The sequence below is a fragment of the Grampus griseus genome (genome assembly GCF_964374135.1).
Source record: "Grampus griseus genome assembly, chromosome: 16".
Classification (NCBI taxonomy): Eukaryota; Metazoa; Chordata; class Mammalia; order Artiodactyla; family Delphinidae; genus Grampus; species Grampus griseus.
Genome location: NC_139010.1, coordinates 37,970,588 through 37,995,329, shown reverse-complemented (window position 1 = coordinate 37,995,329; position 24,742 = coordinate 37,970,588). Strand labels below are relative to the sequence as shown.

General features: G+C 35.6%; 1 protein-coding gene across 3 annotated transcripts in view; it reads left to right on the top strand.

The window, feature by feature from the left end:
* The window catches only part of WAPL (WAPL cohesin release factor), a 75,697-nt gene extending 55,509 nt beyond the window's left edge, over positions 1–20,188 (top strand). For all 3 annotated transcript variants that reach the window (XM_082673938.1, XM_082673939.1, XM_082673937.1), the window contains exons 8-19: positions 84–195; positions 2,391–2,618; positions 5,744–5,855; positions 6,233–6,330; positions 7,045–7,121; positions 9,907–10,082; positions 10,787–10,902; positions 11,276–11,440; positions 14,698–14,905; positions 15,650–15,738; positions 19,173–19,268; positions 19,596–20,188. In XM_082673938.1, coding sequence (XP_082530064.1) covers positions 84–195; positions 2,391–2,618; positions 5,744–5,855; positions 6,233–6,330; positions 7,045–7,121; positions 9,907–10,082; positions 10,787–10,902; positions 11,276–11,440; positions 14,698–14,905; positions 15,650–15,738; positions 19,173–19,268; positions 19,596–19,661 — 1,543 coding nt within the window. In that variant the 3' untranslated portion in view covers positions 19,662–20,188. The remainder of the gene's footprint in view (positions 1–83; positions 196–2,390; positions 2,619–5,743; positions 5,856–6,232; positions 6,331–7,044; positions 7,122–9,906; positions 10,083–10,786; positions 10,903–11,275; positions 11,441–14,697; positions 14,906–15,649; positions 15,739–19,172; positions 19,269–19,595) is intronic.
* The last annotated feature ends 4,554 nt before the right edge of the window (positions 20,189–24,742 follow it).

The following is a 24,742-nucleotide window of genomic DNA, read 5'->3' as shown; positions in this document are numbered from 1 at the left end:
ACCCCTGAGCACCCTTTTGCTTATTTTGGTATTACGCAAATAAAAAAACTTCAGCCCCCTTAACCTAGTCTATTTTCTTCTAGTGTTATTAGCTTGGCTACTAAATGTGCCATGCCCAGTTTTCGAATGCACCTGAGAGCACATGGAATGGTAGCAATGGTCTTTAAAACCTTGGATGATTCCCAGCATCATCAGGTATTTAAGTTTCTGGGATTGAGAAGCATTATTTTAGAATTCTAGTTTATTTGGCTACTGAGAAATACCTTCAGGAGTTCCCTGGTGGTCCAGTGCTTAGGACGCTGAGCTTCCAATGCCAGGGGCCTGGGTTCGATCCCTGGTCAGGGAACTAAGATCCCACAAGCTGTGTGGCATGACCAAAATAGGAAAAAAAACCAACCTTCATTGGATATTCATCTGTAAATATTTCTCATTATGGGTTGAGTTAGTTTTATGTGCTAAATATTTAGAGCTTAATGCCAGAATTCTTGCTTAATAAATCATTTAAGATTATCTTCTCATGACATTTTTCCTCCTTAACTTGTCAGTATATCCTATTAACCATTATATAACATACCATACCATACCATACTGGATACTGTAGCTAACATACCATGCCATACTGGATATTTAATTCTGTAAGTACTGATTTCCTCAAATCAGAAAGTACTGGAAAAAAAATCTTTTACTAGTTTTTGATGATAACAGCATGAAAAAAAAGTTTTGATACTAATTTTTTTTTAGCATTCTGTCTGGATGTTGAATCCCACTGTGAAATGGAATCATATCCTCATTTTCATTATGACTTTGACACTTAAAAATAAAGCGTATTTACATATAAAAATCGGGTTTAACATTTTCAAAGTCAGAAAAAATCATTATTAATCATCAATAGTGATATTTTGAGATGGCTTTATTATATTTTTGTTCAGGGAAATTATGTTCCAAGTGCAGATTAGGTGACATAATCTAATATTGAGTCTTCTGAAACTGAAATCAGTATACTTAACCCCGAGTGAGGATAACTCCATTACCAAGTTGTAGCAGGTACAAAACAATGAGGGAGAAGAGAACTAAGAATTAATTTGCTTTCTTATGCAGTTATGAGAGGACCAAGGCACTAATATGTGTTCTTAGGGGCAGTGGATCTCCTAAGTCCTGTACTGTGGCATCCTTATTTCCAAATATATTTTGCTGTGTAAGCATTTAATTAGTCACCTAGTCTGAATTTTGGGGATTCAAAGTTTAAATCTTTAGATAGTTAATTGTGTTTCTGTGCATTGAAATAAGTGTAAGATCAACTATACTTCAATAAAAATAAATACATATGTAGGAGGGAAAAAAAGTAATATCTCAAATGTTGGAATATTCAAACATAGACCTCTTTGTTATATTAATGCTTACCTATATCACCTTCAGTACTTGTAGATTTTATTATAAGCAGAGTGTGCTAACTACCAGATCTGAATGATTTTGAGAGCACATTATATTAATGATTTTAAAAAAATTACTTGGTTCAACCAGACCTGATAGGTTTATTTTAAAGAAATGAGTCTAAATATGTTTATTTGAGCATCCTAGTTTTATGTATTGACACAAACCCAGCTGTGTTTATTTTTACAAGAAAAAAATAAGTTTCTGATACAGATTTTAAAACACATTTACATTATTGATTTTGTTTTTGTTTTTTTTATTTTTTGGATGTGTTGGGTCTTCGTTGCTGCGCTTGGGCTTTCTGTAATTGCGGCGAGCGGGGGCTTCTCTTCTTTGCGGCGCGTGGGCTTCTCATTTGCGGTGGCTTCTCTTGTTGTGGAGCATGGGCTGTAGGCGCGTGGGCTTCAGTAGTTATGCACAGGCTCAGTAGTTGTGGCACACAGACTTAGTTGCTCTGCGGCATGTGGGATCTTCCCAGACCAGGGCTCGAACCCGTGTGCCCTACACTGGCAGGCGGATTCTTAACCACTGCGCCACTAGTGAAGTCCCTTCATTATTGATTTTAAATGGAAATTTGACTTTACTGTATCATAAAGGACAAAGAGTGAAGTGTATTGTAAAATAGGATTATATATCTGAAAAAAGGTTTTGTAAACTCTTCATTTAGCACAGAATGGCCAAAAACATGTAATTCCACTTAAATGCTTCTAGCTGTGGCGCGTTCATATAGGGAAGGTCTGTAGAAAGGAAAATCTTAAGCAGTGGTGCTTTATTTATGTATTTATTTAATTCACATTTCCCTAGAATATTTTAAGAGTGAGGTTTTCACTGAATAAAACATTTTCAAGGTTTCCAACATATGAACAAATGTCAAAATAGTCTTGTTTCCTGAAATTGTCACTAATTGCTTACATTAACTTTTTTTTTTTTTTTTTTTTTTTGCGGGGGGTCCGTTGAAGAATCTGTCCCTTTGTACAGCTGCCCTCATGTACATACTGAGTAGAGATCGTTTGAACATGGATCTTGATAGAGCTAGCCTAGATCTAATGATTCGACTTCTAGAACTGGAACAAGATGCTTCTTCAGCTAAGCTGCTGAATGAAAAAGACATGAACAAAATAAAAGAAAAAATTCGAAGGCTCTGTGAAACTGTACACAACAAGCACCTTGATCTAGAAAATATAACGGTGGGTTCCTTCCTTCTATTGTAAAATGAAAATTACTTTCAGAAAGTTTTTAATTTGTCACAGCAGCTGTATGACTTTGGACAAATCATTTAACCTCTTGGTTTACAATTTGGCAAATTCTTCTAAGGTTTAGCTCTGAGCATAATTCTGTTCCCTGCCTGAAATTCCTAAACTTGGCCCATTGGTATTTAGATTTCTTTTCCCAGTAAATTTTTTATTGTGTTTTGCCTAATCCTTCCCTTTTGAAAAAAATTTTTTTCCAGCGTAGAAACTACATTTAGGCTATTAGGAACTTCAGTTTTTAACCCTCTGTGGGTTTCAGGAATAAAGATTTAAAGGATCTTCAGAAAGAACCAGTTTCAATGAGCATTCATTTATTCCATAGTATCTTACGATGTCTGATTAACTGCTGCAAGGCACCAAGACTCGGAAGATTCCTAGGCACCTGCCCTTCTGTCAAGCAGTGTCCTTCATACTCAGGGTCATGGCCATGGCTACCCTTATGCTCAATACAACTCCCTAAGTTCAAGATGACTATGTTGCCTTTGGTTGATTTTAGTTCTACTTTCCTCTGGCTTTTTTTAACTTGTAGAATCCCCAAAGACTAGTAGGCCAGTAGAAGATGAATTGGCCTTGTCGTTTTGAAAAAATAAGATTATTTATATATACCTGACTTTCAGATATTTCCAACATCTGAACTATATAAACATTGATTTTTCGACTGCCCACTAAACTGACAACTGAAGACATTTGCCTCAGAAAATTACAGAATGCTTTGTGCTACCCACATATGAACTTAGGGTTATTGCTCTGTTTAGTTAAGGTAGAGTAGGGAATAGATTCAGGTAGAGTGGAGGGTTGAGGGGTAAAGCAAGTTAACATTAAAAAGCAGGATACAAAATTGACACGTATTCAGTACTTTCACTTATTAAAATTAGAAAATAGCTGTTATGTTCAAAGTGTGGCTAAACAATCTTTCTACCTCACCAAACTATTTGTATACTGCTTTTAAAATATATTCATAATTTTTATTTACTTTTAACAATTTTACAACATATACTAATTTTTAATGCTATAAAATAAATTTGAGCCTATAATTTTTATTTGCATAATGGAATAATTACAGCTTTTAAAAATTATTATTATTAGTTCATCTCCCATATTATTGAACATTTAGATTCTTTCCAGGCATTCGCTCTTAAATAACATGATGGGAAACTTGTTCATTGAATTTTCTCCATCTTTTGTGGAATTTATTAGGATGGTAAACACCAGATAATAACTTTGTTATACTGTGTTAAGTAGTTAACTCACATGATTAAAACCAGAACACACAGTTGCTAATATTAGGATGCCTGCCTCCCCCCACCCCAACTTCAGCTATTCTTGGATATTGTGTTTGTTTTAAATTTAACAGTAGAATTGTTTCATACAGTGACTATCTCCTACACATTAATTTTGTTTGTTTCGTTAATTGCTCAACCTCTTCCTTGAAATACATTGCTTCTCCTGATGTGCCATGGAAAGATACTTTAAAACATTAATATTATAATATTAAAATATAATTCAAATAACTGAGAGCTCACAATTGCTGAATAGCATTCTGATTAGTGATTTGGTTGTGCTTTAATGCTTTGAGGACTATTCCAGTTTCAAATAAAATGTTTGAATTGTAGGCTATTACTAGCTTATTATATACTGAATATAGCCTAAAATATCAAACAGTCCTTTTTATGCCTATAGAAACAGTCAAGTCCCTTTTTTGCATAAAATCTTATGAGTCTTTGCTATATTAACATCAAATCTTCCTAAGCAAAGAAAGCCTCATTAGTCTTCAGTTTCACTTCTGTGACTCATGTGCTAACCTGCCTGTACCGATCTCATTACATTACTCTTTCAGGGACTTAGAATGAGAATTGAGCAAAATTTAATTTGTTTTTGTAGTGTTGAATTCTAGTTATATATTTGTCACCTTGGATATCAACCTTGTTCTTTTTAAAGTATAGAGTAAAATCTATAAGGTACAGAATAAAATCTCTTCTAAATCAGTAATAGGAAGATTTTCACTGATAAGGTCTGTTTTTTGCATTTCTGAATATCTATTTTATATGCAGTTCCAAATAGGCCAGGAAGACTTAATGTAAACTTGGATCTTTCAAAGGAAAAAGCTTTGGGAAGATACCCAGGTCTTTTCAGCCTTGTTAACTAAAGCATTTCTTTTGTTACACTAACGTTCCTTTATTGCAACAGGAACCAAATTGCCCATTGTTGGTGGGTGGTTTTATGTTTTTTAAAAGAAATACAATAAAAAGTAAGATTAATAATTAAAGGCAAATAAAGAGAAGGAAAAACCGAAACTGGTTTATAAATATGGCTCTGACTGTTCTATGCTTCCTCTAGTGGTAGTCCTGAATCATTATTTATATATAATTTTGTCATGGTGGCCACGTTATGTATATCTAAGCTGCTAATAACCCTGTAGTATAAAGTTTAAAACTGGTGAATCTGAAACCCTAAAAGTAACAAAGGATTTTTGTTCAGAATAGATAAGAAAATGTATAGAACAACAGGAAAAAGACAAGCAACTTTGCAAGAAAATAAGGAAAGAATATTTGACGAGACTTAACAGTAGAAGAAATACAGTTAACTGATAAATATATGAATACAAGCTCATTTGCTACAATTAGAAAAATGCAAAGTAAAGCAATAAGATACCAGTTTTTACCAACAGACAAAAATTTAGACACACCCACACCTTGTTCCTAGAGTATTACTTTTTACAGCCTTTGTGGTAAATTAATCCAACATATTGATTTGCAGTTAAAATACATGTACCCTTCAATTTGCCCTTGAGTCTTTATATGATGGTACCAGTATATATTTTATTGAACTGGCAAGTGATAGACTACTTTAAATAATGGATTTTCTCTGAAAACAACCCAATGGTTAAAAACATTTCTTCAGCTTAAGAATTTAAATGTTTAATTTTATTTAAAAAAGCATTTTCTGTATTACTGTGGGCTGGTAGCATGCAGTATGCATTTTAAAAAAAGCAGTCTCTAGAAGTGTTGCCTCAGAGTTATTGCTAAGAGTCAGTATTCATTAATGGTGCTTTTGATTTTCAGACTGGGCATTTAGCTATGGAGACATTACTGTCCCTTACTTCTAAACGAGCCGGAGACTGGTTTAAAGAAGAACTACGGCTTTTGGGTGGTCTGGATCATATTGTAGATAAAGGTATGATATACACACACGTATAACATTTTTATATATTATTTGAAGCCTGCGGAAAATATTCTATTTACATACTTCAAAGAATAATTGCATCAGTTTGAAAAGGTCTGTTCCTTTTCGTAGCATCTTGAAAATCTCTTAACTTTTAAAGGAAAGGCCATTAACAGTTTGATATTGGGGAATTATGGAAATAAAATAATTATAATAAATCAGATTTTCGTAAATTTCAGCATCTCACACTATAAAACTTAGAATAAACAGTGTTCGGAGAGGTTCCAGCATATTCATAGCATGTGTACAGATGGCTTTTAATGTTAGTAAAGGGGGTAAGTATTGAAGTGGTGAGACATGCTAATTTATGTCCATTTCTTTTCTCCTAGTGAAAGAATGTGTGGATCATTTAAGTAAAGATGAAGATGAAGAGAAACTAGTAGCCTCATTATGGGGAGCAGAGAGATGTTTACGAGTCTTAGAAAGTGTAAGTATGGACAACTATTTGGAGAAAATTATTTAATCTTAAATGTGACTCTGTATGTGAGACTGTCATAGTTTATATTACATATCCCTAGAGTTTCACTTTTGTTAATCCAAATTGAAATTGTAACTGTAATGCAGTCTATTTGTTCTTTAACTTTTATGAATGACTTAACCCAGTTCAGTGTAGATTAGAATTTATTCTGCCGGTGAATTTCAGGATGCATAGACTGTGTGTTGACCAGATTGGATTAGCTAGGTACTTTATGAAACATCTATGGGAAAATAATCTAGTGTGAATGAAAAGTTCCTGGCACAGATGAAATTGAAATTGTTCCTTTTCTAGAGTGTCAGGTACATTTGATAAACAGATCTAATTTTTTAAAATTCTAAATGAATCTACTTAAGTATTTTAAAATATTAGTTTATTAAGTTAGTGATTGCTCTTTTCTGACATTTAAAGTGCTTGGTAGTTCATTACAGTGAATGTATAGTACAGAATATATTAATTATGAGCAAGCAATTATAAGAGTGGTGTTTACATTGTGTAAAAAAGCTATAGCTCTATTATTTTAAATTTAGAACATGTGGGTTGTTATTCCCTTAGATGACAAGGGCTAATTATGCCTCATCTTTATGTCTTTTAGAGCACTGTGTGTTGTGTGTGAATGAATGAATGTTATGGATTGCCACAAAACTTCAAAATTTTCCCTTTTAGGTAACGGTGCATAATCCAGAGAATCAAAGCTACTTGATAGCATATAAAGATTCACAACTCATTGTTTCATCAGCTAAGTAAGTTTTTCTGAAATGTCATGCTATTTATTTAAAGCATTTGGATTGACCATAAAGGAAGTGCCATTGTATCACCTTCCTCCATAAAGTACTTCTTTCTGTCAAGTTCTGTGAACCAGAAGTGGTGCAGTATAGTACAAAAGTTAGAGGAGTACAGATTCTGAAGCCAGAATAACTTTGAGTTTGGATCCCAGCTTCAGAACTTCAGCCCTATAACCTTGGGCAAGAATACTTACAGGTTCGTCAGAAGGGGGGTAATAATTGTATCTACCCACCCAAGGTTGTTGTTGCAATAAAAAGAATTAGTATATGTTAATGTATCTTAAATTATATATGATATATATTTTAAATAATATTTTAATTCTAAAAATTTTTAAACTATCTTTTGTATATTGTATATAATATATATTATATACAATATATATTAAGGAGTTTTTATATATATATGTAAAGTCTAGAACAATGCTTGGCATATAGTAAGCACTAAGCATTAGTCCTTATTTTTATTGTAAATGAAGTTTACTAGCTGCTTTCTACTGTTTGTTTATACCTGTTTCCCCAGATCTATATGTAGCTTCCTCCATTTCACACTCTCCACCCAACTTTCTTGACATTAGGCTAATGCTGTCACTCAGTGTGTGTAAAATTTCCAAGTATGTCTCCAGTCCTGGTTCTAGCTTATTACAGCAGCTTCTTCCTAATATGTCTATTTTAGTTTTTGATACCTCTGCCCTGGTACTCTGGCCTCTAGCCTCTCCAACATAATACCACAGGGGTTTAACTTTCCCCAGATTTCTGTCTTGTAAAAATAATCCCAAACTCCTAATCTCTGTGATCCCTTGTCTTTGGATGTATGTTCAAAGTCCTTCGTAGAGTATCAAAGGTCCACTACAGCCTGACTCAAGTTTATCTGTTTTTTAAGTTCTTATTTTGGAGAATTTCAAACAGAGACAAAAGTAGACAATAGTTTGATAAACCCCAGTGTACACTTCATGCAGCTTGAATAATCATCAAACATTGGCCAGTCTTGTTTCCATGTATAACCCTATCCATTCCCCCCTCTACATTATTTTGGAGCAAATTACAGATTTCATCCATAAATACTTGAGTATATAATCTCTAAAAGAGGACTCTAAAAAATATAACCACAATACCATTTTCATCTCTTAAAAATTATTAATTGCTTAATATTATCATAAATCCAGTCAGTATTCAAATTTCCCATAGTCTCAAATTTCTAATAGTCTCTAGTTCCCAATAGACTTGTTTTTAATCTGTAGGTTTCCCCTCCATCTCTTTAAATTTTGTATCACAGTTAGTATCCTTAAGGCATGTGTTGTTGTTTTGTTACCATGTTTTACCCTCCCTCACCAAAGAGTATTCTTGCAAGTTAAATCTATTTCTTATTTTTAAAACGTCTCCTGTATACTTCATGACCCCTGACAAATGGACTTCTAAAAGGAGGTTAGGAACCTTTGCGATTAGGAACTTGTGTCAGAAGAGCTGACACAAGTCTTAGAAGTGGCAGTAGACGTCAGAATTGGATGTTTGTGAAAGACTTTTTGAAACTTTCAGTAGAACCCTGATAAATGCAGGGATAGCATATTGAACGATTAAATGGTATACCCTTACTGTTCTCCCCTCACCTCCCAACAGATTTAGCTCAGTGCTACTTAAGGCAGTTAACAGTAACGGCATGGTAATTCTGGCGAACATCCTCAAACATCTAAACAAATTATTTTAGGTTAGACACGAACACCTTCCTCACTAGAGGATGTGTTTTAAGGAGCAGCTAGAGGGGGATTAGATATAGTACAGTTTTCTTTAAGGGTTTTGTGTGGTATATAATACATGAAGAATCAACTGACAGAGTCAGCTTACCTCATTCTCTCATAGACTTTTTTAAGTTAATGGACTTAGTGATTTAAAGAGAGTCTTGAGAAATACTAGACCCACTTAAAAATTACATTTCCTTGTTATTTTGGGTAGCATCTTGAGAGTCCTTGGATGTATCTGGTACCCTTGTATGTCTGCCAGGAGACATGTCAGTTAAATGACCTCATGTTAAAAAAAATGATTTGCTCTGATGTTTATGAAGTATTTAACATCCATTTACATAAGGTTATTATGCAATGTTAATATAAATAATATACTTTACTTGCTAAGAGCTTACATTCTAAAGGAAAAACATTAAATCAAATTCAGAAGTGTCCAGTGTTAGCTTTTAAAGGTTTTACCTTGTTTGGAGTGGGGTAGTGGTAGTTCTGTTATGTTGGAGAGATTGGTAAAATGGGGGACAGCTGTAGGTAGTATAGTTATAAACTTCTGCATTGACTTTATAATTTTAACTTTGCTTAGAAAAATTTATATTATCAGGTTTTCCCAAAATAAAATTGAGCACCTGGTGTGATATCAGACATGTTTGGTACATGACTGGATAGTTGATATAACTTTTGGGGTAGAAAAAAATTAATTTGGCAGCATTTATGACAGATTTATCTTTTTTCTTTGTATGTTTTAAAAATATTTATTTACTTATTTATTGGCTGCGTCGGGTCATAGTACTGGCACGCAGGATCTTTAGTTGCCGCATGCATGTGGGATCTAGTTCCCCGACCAGGGATTGAACCTGGGCCCCCTGCATTGGGAGCACGGAGTCTTACCCACTGGACCACCAGGGTGGTCCTTATGACAGATTTAAAACATTAAGGTCGAAGTAGGTAGAAATTCTTAGTGTAACTATTTTAGTTTAGCATAATAGTCTGTATTTTGTCTTCTCTTCAAGAGCATTACAGCATTGTGAAGAATTGATTAAGCAGTATAACCGTGCTGAGAACAGTATATGCTTACCTGACAGTAAGCCTCTGCCTCACCAGAATGTAACTAATCACGTGGGCAAAGCAGTGGAAGACTGCATGAGAGCCATCATTGGGGTGTTACTCAATTTAACTAATGATAATGGTAAGTCATATTTTCTACATATATTCTCAATGATAGATTGTATTACATGTTTAAGAAAGTTAATCCCCCCCCCTTTTTTTTTTACTCTTTTGTTTGTTTATTTTGGCTGTGTTGTGTCTTTGTTGTTGTGCATGGGCTCTCTCTAGTTGCGGTGAGCACGGGCTACGCTTGGTTGCAGTGTGTGGGCTTCTCATTGTGGTGGCCTCTCTCGTTGTGGAGCATGGGCTCCAGGTGTGCAGGCCTCAGTAGCTATGGTATGTGGGCTCAGCAGTTGTGGCTTGCGGGCTCTAGAGCACAGGCTTAGCACTTGTGGCACACGGGCTTAGTTGCTCTGCGGCATGTGGGATCTTCCTGGACCAGGGCTCGAACCCGTGTCCTCTGCATTGGCAGGCGGATTCCCAACCACTGTGCCACCAGGGAAGCCTCTCCCTTGTTTCTTGTCTTGATGTAGTGATTTTTAAATTGCCATCATGTAATTCACTTATTCATGTATAGATTTAACTGCTTTTAGGAGTTGGTATTTTTAGAACCAGCTTGGTAGCTTGGCTCAGAAATATTATAATCAACGATGTATTTTAATAAAGGAATAGCTATACTTTTTTTTCAAGATACATGTTTTTAACTTTTAATATTCATGTTAATAAGTATTGGTTGTCATAAAGAATCAGTAACAATTTTCATACTCTTCCCATTCTCCATTTTAGAATGGGGCAGCACCAAAACAGGAGAACAGGATGGCTTGATTGGCACAGCGATGAACTGTGTGCTTCAGGTTCCAAAGTACCTACCTCAGGAGCAGAGATTTGATATTCGAGTGCTGGTGAGTTGAAGTGTGACTGTTTCAGAAATGAGTACTTGATCTATTAAGATAAAAACTTCATCTTAGTTTTGGATTTAAGAACCAGCTGTTTAATATGTTGTGGGTTTCAATTGATTCCTTATGAATATACCTCTTATTGTACAAAAGAGAGCTATGAAGGGCCCTGTGTAAAAATAAAAAGTATAAGAACTAAAAGTGGTGACTTTTAAAAGTGGTGAAATCTTTGTTTGGGAAGATCATATACTGGTTTTTAACCACTTTGTAGATGGTAGAGCACTGATTAGTTTTCTGGCTGCCAGTAAGAGTTATGTATATTGTGTTCATTTGCTTTTAATTCTTCCCTGTGGTAACATGCATGTTTTAATTTTTATAGGGTTTAGGTCTACTGATAAATCTAGTGGAGTATAGTGCTCGGAATCGGCACTGTCTTGTCAACATGGAAACATCGTGTTCTTTTGATTCTTCCTTCTGTAGTGGAGAAGGAGATGATAGTTTAAGGATAGCTGGACAAGTTCACGCAGTTCAGGCGTTAGTGCAGGTAAGCAACAATTTAAAACCTAACACTTTGAGTTTGTCCAATTTCTTGATCAGTTGCATCTTCTCTCTCCCCCCTCCCTCCCCTCTCCCTTTCTCTAACTCTCACCAGTTCTGTGAGAGGTACACTGGGTTAGAATGTATACCATTACTTCTCTGCTGACTGTTTTCAACTACTATAATCACTTGTTAGACATTGTTAGCAAAAAGCAGAAACAAGGCATATTTGTTTATGAATCAAGGTAGATGATTAACAACAAATTAGGAATTAAGTTCTAGCGCTATCCTGGTTCAAGTCCTCCAGCATTTACTTACTGGTCTGATCTGTGCAACTAAATATTGGGACGTACTTTTCAAAGTATAATTTCCTGGCTTAGGAATTGTGTCAGAATATGTGTTTTAAAATTGATGTCTCCAACTCGCTCCACCCCAAAAACCGAACACTCCCTCTCCCCTCTATTTATACTCCCCCCCAAACCGTATGTGAGTTTTTGTTTTTTGACAATGCTGGGCATTACAGTTTTTACTTTTTGCCAGTTCCTAGCTACCTTTGTAATTTTCTTAAATGACAATTTGTACATGTTCACAAGTGATAGAGAACCATTCTTTTCATTTTTTTCTGAAGCCTTTGCTAACCTTTAATCCTTTCGGCCTTTTTGAAACTAGAAGTGCTTGAACTGTGTCTTGAGGTAATCTTCAACAACTTGGATCTTTTCCTGAGTCATAACTAGAAGCCCATCATTCTCTTTTCAAACATTTTGATCTCAGGACTTCTCTATACTCTTAACAATTATTGGGAACTCCAAAGAACTTTTGTTTATGAGTGCTTTATCTATTGATATTTACTAAATTAGAAATCAAAACAGAGAAAAGTGTAAAATACAGGCACTCATTCTATTAACCACTGGAGCAATAACATAATCACATAGCATGTAGATTCTGGAACACTCCACCATACAGTCATGAGAGAATGAAAGAAGTCAGTTGACCTTTTAATATTCTTATGAATGCAGTTTTGACTTCACCGACTCCCTGAAAGGATCTTGCGTTCCCCTAGGGATCCTTGAACCCAATTTTAAGAAATATTGCTTTATATAAAGCTTAAATTTTATTTTCTTAAGGGTATTAAAGTTTACATACCACTCTTGTATATACTCAGCAAGTTTTTGAGATCTACTTGGCATTTAGTTTTCAGGTAGTTGTCATTAGTAACTTGGGATTTTCTCCAAATTGTATCAGCAAATATATGAAATGCTTTCTGTACATTCAACACTGTATCAGCACAGGGAAGTAAGTGAAGGCAAAAGATTTTAGTGTGTGTTCCCTTTCAGACTTTTTGGTGTATACTTCCATTGACAATTGTACTTCCATTGTTTGTTTTTAATTGAAGTATAGTTGATTTAAAACGTTGTGTTAATTTCTGCTGTACAGAAGAGTGACTCAGTTACATTCTTTTTCATATTCTTTTTCATATTCTTTTCCATTATCATATTCATACATTCTTTTTCATATTCTTTTCCATTATGGTTTATCCCAGAACACTGACTGTAGTTCCCTGTCCTGTACAGTAGGACCTGTTGTCCGCCCATTCTATATGTAATAGTTTGCATCTACTAACCGTAAACTCCCAGTCCATCCCTCCCCCACTCCCCTCCCCCTTGGCAACAAATCTGTCGCTGTATCTGTGGGTCTGTTTCTGCTTTGTAGATAGGTTCATTTGTGTCATATTTTAGATTCCACATATAAGTGGTATCATATGGTATTTTTTTCTTTGTGACTTACTTCACTTAGTATGATAATCTCTAGTTGTAAAAAGTATGGAACACTTCACGAATTTGTGTGTCATCCTTGTGCAGGCGCCAGGCTAATCTATTGTTCCAATTTTAGTATATGTGCTGCTGAAGTGAGCACTGTACTTTTTTTTTTTAACATCTTTATTGGAGTATAATTGCTTTACAATGGTGTGTTTGTTTCTGCTTCATAACAAAGTGAATCAATTATACATATACAAATGTTCCCATATCTCTTCCCTTTTGCGTCTCCCTCCCTCCCACCCTCCCTATCCCACCCCTCTAGGTGGTCACAAAGCACCGAGCTGATCTCCCTGTGCTATGCAGATGCTTCCCACTAGCTATCTGTTTTATGTTTCGTAGTGTATATATGTCCATGCCACTCTCTCACTTTATCACAGCTTACCCTTCCCCCTCCCCATATCCTCAAGTCCATTCTCTAGTAGGTCTGTCTTTATTCCCGTCTTGCCCCTAGGTTCTTCATGACATTATTTTTTCCCCTTAGATTCCATATATATGTGTTAGCATACAGTATTTTTCTCTTTCAAAGACTTACTTCACTCTGTATGACAGACTCTAGGTCCATCCACCTCATTACAAATAGCTCAATTTCGTTTCTTTTTATGGCTGAGTAATATTCCATTGTATATATGTGCCACATCTTTATTCATTCATCTGTTGATGGGCACTTAGGTTGCTTCCATGTCCTGGCTATTGTAAATAGAGCTGCAATGATACATGACTCTTTCTGAATTATGGTTTTCTCAGGGTATATGCCCAGTAGTGGGATTGCTGGGTTGTATGGTAGTTCTATTTTTAGTTTTTTAAGGAACCTCCATACTGCTCTCATAGTGGCTGTATCAATTTACATTCCCACCAACAGTGCAAGAGGGTTCCCTTTTCTCCACACCCGGTACTTCTATTGTTAATAATACTAGTTGAGATTCACTTCTGAGTCTTTCTCTGAAAACTGGCCTTTTACTTTCACTGGTTCTTGTTTATTTCTTTAAATTTCTTTTAAAGAAGCTATGTTGCTTTTCCCCAATACTATGTAGCTTTATTCAGTGTCCGTCCTTCCCTCCTTCCAGTTAATTTATCCAGGCTGCTTAGGTTTAAAGAATTTTTAACTCTTTTAATTTTAACCTTTAATTTGTAGTTTTTGCTTGAATTTCCTGTCAGTATTATCTAAATTAAGGGAAGGAGTTAAGATTTTCATTTTTAAAAACAATGTATGCATAAAAACAATGTATGCATCATCAGTAGATTGCACTTGATTGAACCCCAGTGGCATTTATATTTTTGTTTTGGCCTTCAGTTGGATGTAGAGTGAAGGCTTTTATTGATACCCTTTTTACCAAACAGCATGCTTCTTAGGGTTAGTGATGTTTAAAAGCAAATAGAGCCTTATATTTGGGTACATACATGTTGGTTGGTGATCCTTTTAATGATCTTCAAAAATGATGTTTATCAGCTATTCCTTGAGAGAGAGCGAGCAGCACAGTTGGCAGAAAGTAAAACAGATGAATTGATCAAAGATGCTCCCACCACTCAGCATGATAAGAGTGGAGAGTGGCAAGAAACAAGTGGAGAAATACAGTGGGTATCAACTGAAAAGACTGATGGTACAGAAGAGAAACATAAGAAGGAGGAGGACGATGAAGAACTTGACCTCAATAAAGGTATATTTATTTTGACTGGTGTATTAAAAAAAGTAATGTGGTTTTTTTCCTGCAAGACTTTCTTTTAATTCGTGTGTTGTAATAATCTTGCTATTTTATGGCCTCTCTAGTTCAGTGCAGACAAGCTTTGCTTTTTCATAGTTCTTCTTCCTTGGCTTCCTAGCAGTGAGGAAGGTATATGTGCAGTGTGGGGGAGGTTTGCTTTTCCTCCCTGGTTCGTTCTTTACTCATCTGTAAAGAGAAGCAGCCAAATAATATGACCTCTAAAGGTTTTAGAGTTTTGAAATTTTGCCCGTATTTTAAATTGGGTTGTCTTTTTTTGTTGTTGTTGAGTTTTAAGAATTCTCTGTATTTTAGAGACTTGACTCTTATCAAGTACATGATTTGCAGGTAAATTCGGTGAGTTGTCTTCACTTTTTTGATGGTGAAGCTTTAAATTTGATGAAGTCTAACTTAATCTGTTTTTTATGTTGTCACTTGTGGTTTTGGTGTTGTGTCTAAGAAACCATTTCCTAACCCAAGGTCACAAAGATTTAGTCCTGTGTTTTCTTCTGAAAGTTTTACGGTTTTAGCTTTTAATTAAGGTCCCTCTTCCACTTGTGTTATTTTTTTGTTAATTTGTGTGGATATCCCATCTTCCTAGCACCATTTATTGATGTTCAGCAGTTGGTTTCCTGGGGGCGTTTGTTTTCTTGTGGGCTTTTTTTTGGATGTGCTGTTACGGTTTTGTTTTAATACTTTCAGCCCTTCAGCATGCTGGCAAACACATGGAGGACTGCATTGTGGCCTCATACACAGCACTACTTCTCGGGTGTCTCTGCCAGGAGAGTCCAGTAAGTTCAGTGTTGTTTTATGTATCTTAAAAGGATTCCATTGCGATCACTTCACATCATTACCTAATTATTATTTATTTCCCCTCATGCTAAAAACATTTATATATTTGGTGAGCTTTAGAAGGTGCATTTCAAAGTAAGAGTATATTGGGTTTGATGAGTAAGTTCCAGATTGATGGAGGAATGATTTCACATGTCTTTGGTTGAAGTAAAAGAACATCATATAAAACCTGCACTCAGCTGACTTAAGGTGGAAAAGTCTAGCCTCAGTGATATCATCAAGGACTCATAATTTCTATTCTTAAACTCTGCTGTCCTCTGCATATTGTCTTATCCTTTGCTAGCTCTCTTCATGGCCCTATGCTGACTCTGGCTATGTGTCTCATCTAGTTAAATAATGTCCAGCAGAAGAACGTGGCCTCTTTGTTTCTTTGTAAGAGCAATGGTTTCTTTTCTCTAGGACCTCTCCACACCCACTGCAAAAAGTAGACTTCCCTTTACCTTGGCCAACATTAGCTCACATGATTTTGTTTGATCTACTCACTGGCCGGGAAAATGGGATTACTATGTGAGATTTAGATCATCATTATGTAACTATGAGAAGCATGTGAGTGTCTACACAATTGGGCTGGATCAGCACAAAAGTGGACAGGTTCTGGCTGTTCAGACAGTCTGCTTTAAAATCGGGGACATGTGGATTTTTTCTTTTTTTTTTTAACATAAAGGCCCAGTAGAAGAGCCAAATTTTACAAAAAAAGGAGTTGTTTTTTTCCCTTACAAGCAAGGGCATTCAGGACGCAAGAAAGAGTGGAGATGTATAGGAGGATTAGAAGAACATAATTATGATATGAAGGGCTTCTATCAGCCTACCCTTATTTCCTCATTTTTGCCATTGAGTTTTCTGCATTGCCCTGTATCTGTCTTAAGTCCTGTGCATTTTTCTGACTCCTTCTTGTTCATCTCTTCCATATTTATATTATAGACAGCTCAGATCTAAATGCACAGTAGCCCACTTCGTTGTGGCCTTTGCTGGCACAGCTGCTTTCAGGATCAAGACCAGAGTTCTTACTGTGGCTCTGGAGTCTCTGCAAATCTTTATTCCTTTTCCTGAATCCTTCAGCTCAGCTCTTTTCCTTATTTCCTTAAAATCCGGAGATTAAGGACAAATGAGAAACACATACCAAGCAAAGGGAAGGAGGAAGACTCCCCCCTCGCCCCCTCAAAAGAAAAAAACAATGGGTATGCTATTTAAATTTAAAGATTTTTAGGTATTGTATTTTGTATACACCTGGTTTCAATCATGTTCTTTCTTAAATAATCATTCTTAAAATTAATTATCAGGTGTGATTTATTTAGGGCCATCTTTTTCCCATGTTAATAATTTCCTATTTGTCTATTTCTCTCCTGTCTCTAAAGAGATAAGTTCCTTAGGTTGTAAACAATATTGTGAATTCATAGAGCCCAGGATGTCTTTGTTGCCTTGGGAATCATTATGATTATAACCCCAAAGAGCTAGCTGATGCCACAAAATCTGAAAGAAACTGGTTTGCCCAATGTTTAAGTGGAGGAGAGACAAGAAAGCAGGTGGTTATATGCAGTTAAGTGCTGCTTTATGGTAAAGGACAACATGCTTAGGAAGCCCAGGAGACTCTGGTGTCATTTTCCATTACCCACTATACATCTTGGTGCATTGCAATGGTCAGTCTTCTCTCTGGTCTTTCTGTCCTTGCTGCTCTCGACACTCTCCATTCCTGAAATCCTGCACACTGCCACCATAGCTGACTTCCTTAAGAGCACATCTGATCATGTAACTCCTCTCCCATCAGTCTTTCCTGACTCACCATCATTTAGGGAGTGATGACTTTGTTTACTGTAAGACTCCAAACTTAAATGCTTCTCCAATTTTTCTTATTTTAAATTTTATTTTATTGAAGTATAGTTGATCCAATATTAAAATCTGTCATACCCTGTGGGTACTTTTTCTAAATTTCCCAAATAGGCCATGCCATTTCACACCTTTTCTTTTTATACCTGCTGCACACTATTTAAAAATAAATGCTCAGGGACTTCCCTGGTGGTCCAGTGGTAAAGAATCCACCTTTCAATGCAGGGGATACGGGTTCGATCCCTGGTCAGGGAACTAAGATCCCACATGCCATGCAGCGCGGCCAAAAAAAAAAAATTGCTCAGGCTCTCCTTCCTATGCCTCAGCTACTTTTTATGTTGTATTCTGTAGTGTGTTGATAGAAAAGGATTTGATTTGGGTTGTTGAGGGCTTTCACTCAAAATCTAGGATCTCATCATTTATTCTGAATGATAGAAGTACACTTTTCTATTGAGCACTCTTCATAGACAACATAGCCACTGTTCTTCCCACCACGGTGCTATCATGTCCCTTTCCTAGAAACTGGTTCAAGATGTCATTAAATCCAGCGTTCCTTTACCTCTGCAGTTAGTTACCATAGCTATTGCCCTTATAACATACTCTCCACTTTTCAGTATATTTAAAAAATATAAGTATTTTAAAGATTTTAGCTCCAAGATCTAACCCAGTAGCAGTTAAAGTTGGAAGGAGGGGATTGGTTGCAAATTTCCTAAGAGATAATATGTACTCTTTCCTCCCCTGCCTCCATCAACAAAAGTCAAATCGGAAGCTTCCCACTTCCTCCCCATCTTGTGGCCCAAAACTCGGGACAACATTTTTTTGTATGTGCTTTTTATTACAGGTGAGCCTCCTTAGAAGAGCTATGCTTAAAATGCTTAAAGCATTTAAAAAATATATTGAAATAAAACAGTTTTTAAAGCAGGCCATCTATTTTTCTTACAACAAATTGGTTTATATATAGTTTGGCTGCTTCTTGGTAATAATGGAGGGAAACATTTTAATCTTCTCTCCTGGCATTGCCTACATTTTCCTTCTCATAGATAATATTATATTATCTTTGGAAAGATACAGTTAATTCCTAGCCTACATAGGAACACTAAGAATTTTCTTTGATCTTTTTCTTTGTATTCCTAAGCAGCTTTTTGGATACATTCTAAGTCTGTACTCCTTCCCTCTCCCTCCATCTCCTTCCATCTCCACCACCCTTCACCCCCCCAACACACACATTCAACAGTGCATTTTGTTATTTCAGGCATCTTTCTGTGCATTTACAAAAGTAAACATGCACATGTTTCTTTGTAGCCTTTGTCAGCTTTACCTTTTTTCCTTTCTTTCTGAGAATGGGATAGAGTAGGGAATGGACACACACACTTACAGAATTAAGGAGTGTGGAAAAGGAAATCACATAGGTCCTTGAACTACTATCTACAAGGAGTTCAAGGACCTTGTAGAAGTTTGAAATAGGGTGTGTGTGCCAAAACCAACAACACAGTGCAAGGTTCAAGCTTATGGTTTGTGTCACCTGACCAATGTTTCCATGTTTCCTCAGATCAATGTGACCACTGTGCGTGAGTATCTGCCAGAAGGGGACTTTTCAATAATGACAGAGATGCTCAAAAAATTCCTGAGCTTCATGAATCTTACTGTAAGTGGCTTCTATTGCAGCTTCTGTGGTTTTAATTATGATACATTAATGACAGTAGAAATACAAATACTTGGCCATAGTGAATAGAAGCAAAAAAAAAGATTCTCTTAATAATTGTGTTCTGTTTCTTTAAGATAACTGAATTATTATAGCCAAATATATTGATACTGTATTATCAAAGCCACAATCTGTTTTGATTCGTAGTGTTTGTTTGGTTTAGTAAAGCTAAAGAATTTAAGCTCTTATTCAATACTTTTGAAAATTTGATAAATATTAATTGTTACTTCCTCTCTCCCCCACCCCGACCTCAAATCCTCCCCTTTTCAGTGTGCTGTTGGAACCACAGGCCAGAAATCTATCTCTAGAGTGATTGAATACTTGGAACATTGCTAGCTGCTTTACCTTTGCTTCAGGTGCTCGGTAATGCTGGAGCTATTCTTAGACAAAGAAAAGTCACGAAAGAAGTCCTTGAAGATATACCAAGAACATTCATCAGTATCATTCATATGTGGATTTTTAAGGCCACCTGATTTCTTCTTCGTCATGCATTCTGCATTTGCTAAATGACAGTTACTACATCAATCTGCAACTATCAAAAATGAGGGAAAAGGTTCAGGCTGTTAACAGTTCCACACAGTATTTAAACACACTTTGGCAGAATTTATACTCTCCCCTTGTTTTCTTGCTTTTATTCTGGGCAAGTTTTAAGGGGAAAATTTGTGCTGCTGTTAGTGCAACTGCTGTGTATGTTGAGCCACTGTTGTCATGCCAGCCAGGTGCAAAGGCAGCTTAGCTACTGAGGTATCGAATGTTCTGGGGACATTCTAGACAACAGCTTAGTTCCTTTTTCAGGCTCATTTGCTTTTGCTTTTTTGTTGAATGATTCCGATCGTAAATAAAGCTTTTAATAATTTTGTGAATTTTTTTTGTTGTTGTTCCCTGAACTACTGTCTATATTTAAAATTAGATGGAATCCAAAGACACAAGGGATTAATAGTATATTTTTTTATTCTTGATTTGGTTTGGGTTGTCAAAACTGTTTTTCACCTTTGAGACCATGACCATATTCATCATCATATCATAATGAGTCATAGCTATAGACGCAAGAAAACAAATAACAGTTTGAGGGAATATAAGATGATGTGCCCTGTTAAAAGGATGAAGCAAAATAGACAAACCCAGGGTAGTTTACCCTTAATGTTAGGGGAGGCTCTTGAAACATGATTAAGTTTTGAGGGAGAACTCTCTAGATATATTTTCTAATGTTCAGTACAGTAAATATAAGTAAGCTAAAACACCAATGTAGAATTCATGTTTCCAGATAACATGTATATTCTTCTATAAGAGTGACAGGATCAAATGCATAAACGCAAAGCCTTAAATTGTTGGTTTAGAGAAGATCCTTTTTTTCATTCAGATTCTTTTAGTTCATAGAACAGTGTGTTGTTTGGAACACACAAAACACATTTTATGTATTTAATTTCACAACACTGCAAATTTTTATTATATTAATTATTGTTCAGACCACTGGTTTATACATTTTTTCTTTTTTCTTGATCAGGCCTGAATACAGGCTTTCCAGAGATTTCGTTTAATACATTAAAATACCTTTCAGGTAGTTATGTTTCTTCATTGGATTTGTAAAACTTGAAGCCATAAAAATATTAGTTTGGTGTGTATTGGGGAAAATAGCTGAAAGTCTAATTTTTACCCATTTAGACTTTGTTATTTCCTTGTATAAAGTGACAAATTGGGGCTCTTGGATCAGTGCCACCTGTAATGTTTTTTAATGCAGTGGCTGCCTTTTATTGTCTTCCTATTTTTGATAATGCAGATTGTTGGGAAATCTATAAGGAAGTAACTGATTCCAGTCAAATTGTTTTCTTCTTCCTCCTACCCACCCCAAACCCCACCCATCACCTTGTAAGAGCATAGTATGCCAGTGTAACTTGGGAAGGATTGAGGTTGTATTTGCCCTGAGTATAAAAGCTAGCTTAGCAAACTATTTTAAAAGCTTATTGGTAAATGATATCCATAAAATTGAATTCGTTAAATTATTTTAAAATACACTGATATTTATTACTCATTGGATTTAGGAAGAGATTTTTAGTGTTGATCAAACTGACTTGTGGCAGATGGTAAGGGGTATTATAAAACATTTGGATAAGAACAATCAGGGCGAACTACATTTTTCTGTTACACTGGTAATCATTTGAGAATTGATTTACCTCAGTGTTTAACAGTTTTTTTGTTTTGTTTTTTAAATAATAACTAATTGTCAAGCACTGATAGAGATGCAGATTTTGGTGGGGAGTGGTGGGGGAGAAATCACCTCACCAACCGCAGTGCATTTGTGTGTTTTTAACCCTCAGAGAACTCTGCATTTTAGGGTACTTGAGGCTGACTTGCAAATTAAAGTTTTAAAGTAACCTTTTTTTCCATTGTAAATATTTCTGTAAATACTATCAATCGGAAATTAGAAGGTAGAGTACTTTTTTGAATCCAATCCTATTTTTATTTTATACAGTATTTCTCAGCTGTGATCTTTGGAGCAAAAGCCAACGGCAGGAAAAAACTAGTTTGTACCAGTTTCATGAAGTATGTCTTTGGGTTTTTGTAAATAATTTTAACTCAAATAAAATTGCTACTTTCAATACACATGTTGTCTTTAACATAAATCTATTGAACTATTTTGGAGGAGGAAGTCTCACGAACTTGATATAGCCAACTAATGGGAAACATGATGTGTCACTTAAGTGAGTTTCACACTTTGAATATGCACATAAAAATTTAACCAATTTTTGTTAAACACTATATCTCCCCATGTTTTTAATAATACTCATCTGAATGTAATGTCAACTGAGCAGCTCACATATTAGGGATGGTAGTTTTCTGGTTAAGTAGTCATGCCCTCGGTGTGTTTATTAAGTTGCTTTAATCCTTTTGCTCCTCTGAATATGACCCAAGACTTCTTTGCGTTTGAGTTTTTAGAGCTGCTTTTTAGTTTTTCAGTTTTCTTCTTAGTTGACAGCCTTTAAGTTTCCTGTATTTACTCAAGTGGGTTCCTCAACCTCTCCTCAGTGCTTTTAACTACAAACCTAGATGAAAGGATCTGTCCTGGAAGTTCCCATCTACTTTCCCCTCTTACCCACATAGAGATAGTATATAACCTGTTTAAGAGTGCAGGCTAAGGATATAGAAAGATCGTAAAAAAAATGCATAAATTTTGAATATTAGTGATGTTTATGGACTTTGAATAAATTCCTGAACTTTTATTCTGTTTACTCAGCCAGAAATGGGGGATAGTACTTAACCTCAGTGTTGTGACAATTAAGATGGTACATGTGAAGCATTCAGTGTTTCAAACAGGTCTTGGTAAACAGTAGCTTTTATCAAACAATTTTGTTTTCACTCCATCAGGAAGTGGAAGAACAAATGTGCAGAACAATTTTAAACACCTGGGATAATACCTTTTCATATCACTGTGGGTACTGGGTTTGGGTTACTTTAAAGGCAAATCTCTAAAATTGTTGTTTCAAAACATATTATTAATATCTTGGTAGTGACTAATAAAGCAGGGGAAAAATGGAATAAAATTAAGTAATCATTAAAATGTTTCAAATAAGATTTTTCCTTACATTAGAAGCAAGGACCAGAAGAAGTTTGCACAATTCACTGTCAGTTAATTGGTATCCTGATACTGGATGCATAGATAATTTCATACAGAAAGTTTTTAAACTGAAGAAAAAAATTGAATAAATACTGTTGAGTGTTTTGGTCAAACCTCTATTCCCTTAGCTTCTGTGTTTGCAATTTGAATACTCCAAAGGCCGTGCACTGGCTCAAGGAGCAAAAATAGAAAACCATACCTGTACACCACCTAGATTAAAAGGACCTGTCTGCCACAGTTGTATAACGGAGACTATGGGTAAATAGAACTATACTGTTACAAGGCTCAGAAATCTTAATGTAAAGTAGTGTAATACTTAGTAGACTGAAGTCAATTAAAGATGCCTGTTATAATGCCTAAAGCATCCAGTAAAAAGTAATGCAAAAAGATAACAGCTGGAGCCCCTTACAGGAATCGAAGTCAAACACTGGAAAATATTTGATTAACCAAAGGTAGGGAAAGAGTAGCAGTAACAAAAACTGATGAGAAAAATAGAAAACACATGTAAGTAAAAAGCAAAAACTGCTTTCCTCCTAAGACAGGAACAAGCCAAGGTTGTTCACTAAATCTAATGATACCAGTAATTATTTTAAATTATTTTTAACACTCCAATTAAATCGCAGAGATTGTCAAATTGAAAAATGAAGAGTCACACAATAAACACAAATATACAAATAATTTCAAAGAAAATGGATATACAAATAGTTTCAAAGAAGATGGATGGGAAAAGATACATTGTGCAAGAATTAATCATAAGAAAATTGGAGTGATTAAAATCAGGCAAAGTAGACTTTTAAGACAAAGGAATATTAACAAGTCTAAAAAGCATTGCATAGTGATTAGGGAAAGGGAAAAATCTGTATCAGTAAGAAATAACAATTATGGCTATGCACCTAGCAGTAGAACTTTTAAAATGCACAGCAAAAACTGAAATTAAAGGGAGTGTCTACTGAAGAAAAACAGCCTAAAAGTTGTGAGTTAAGTTTTATTTGGGGACCTTACTGAGGACTGTAGCCCGAGAGCTTCTCATATAGCTCTGAGGAACTCCTCCAAAGAGGTGAGGGTGGAGCCAGAACACATAGGAGTTTTTGCTGAAAAGAACATGTAGTCAAACATTGAAAGATTACTGCTGATCACAAAAACTTCAAGCTAATGGTTTTAGTGCTTTTCTGTGCATGGGAAGATGCAAGAGTCGGCTCACAAATCATTCCTTAGATATGCATCTTAACTACCTAGGGCCAGTATCCAGATCACAGAATCTTAACTTTTTTCTTCCATCCTGAATTCCCCTCAGGGTATGCCTTCGTGGTGGTGGGGAGAGGGGGTGCGCAGTGGCTGAGGGCAGGCAACATTCTTTTTCCACAGGAGAAATAGATATAGTCACAGTAACAGTTTGATATTTTAACACCTCTCAGGAATTGATATATTTTACAAATCTGTAAGAAAAGAAGAACTGAATGACAATATCAACTACCTTGACCTAACTGACATTTGTGGGACATTTACACTGAACCGTTTTTCCAATGCATGTGAAACCTTTACCAAGACAGACCACAGATGGTCTCAGTGAATTTCAGATGACTGAAGCCTTGATCACAAGGAATTATATCAGAAGGCAATACAGTACAATATCTAGAACATAATATTTGAAAATTAAATACACTTCTAAATAACAGATCAGAAAGGAAAACTAGAAAAAAAATTGAACTAAATAACAAAATACAAAAAAAAATTTGTTGGATGCAGATAAAGCAGTGCTTAGAGGAAAATTAGCTTGAAGAAGCTAATTACTGGAAGAAGCTAG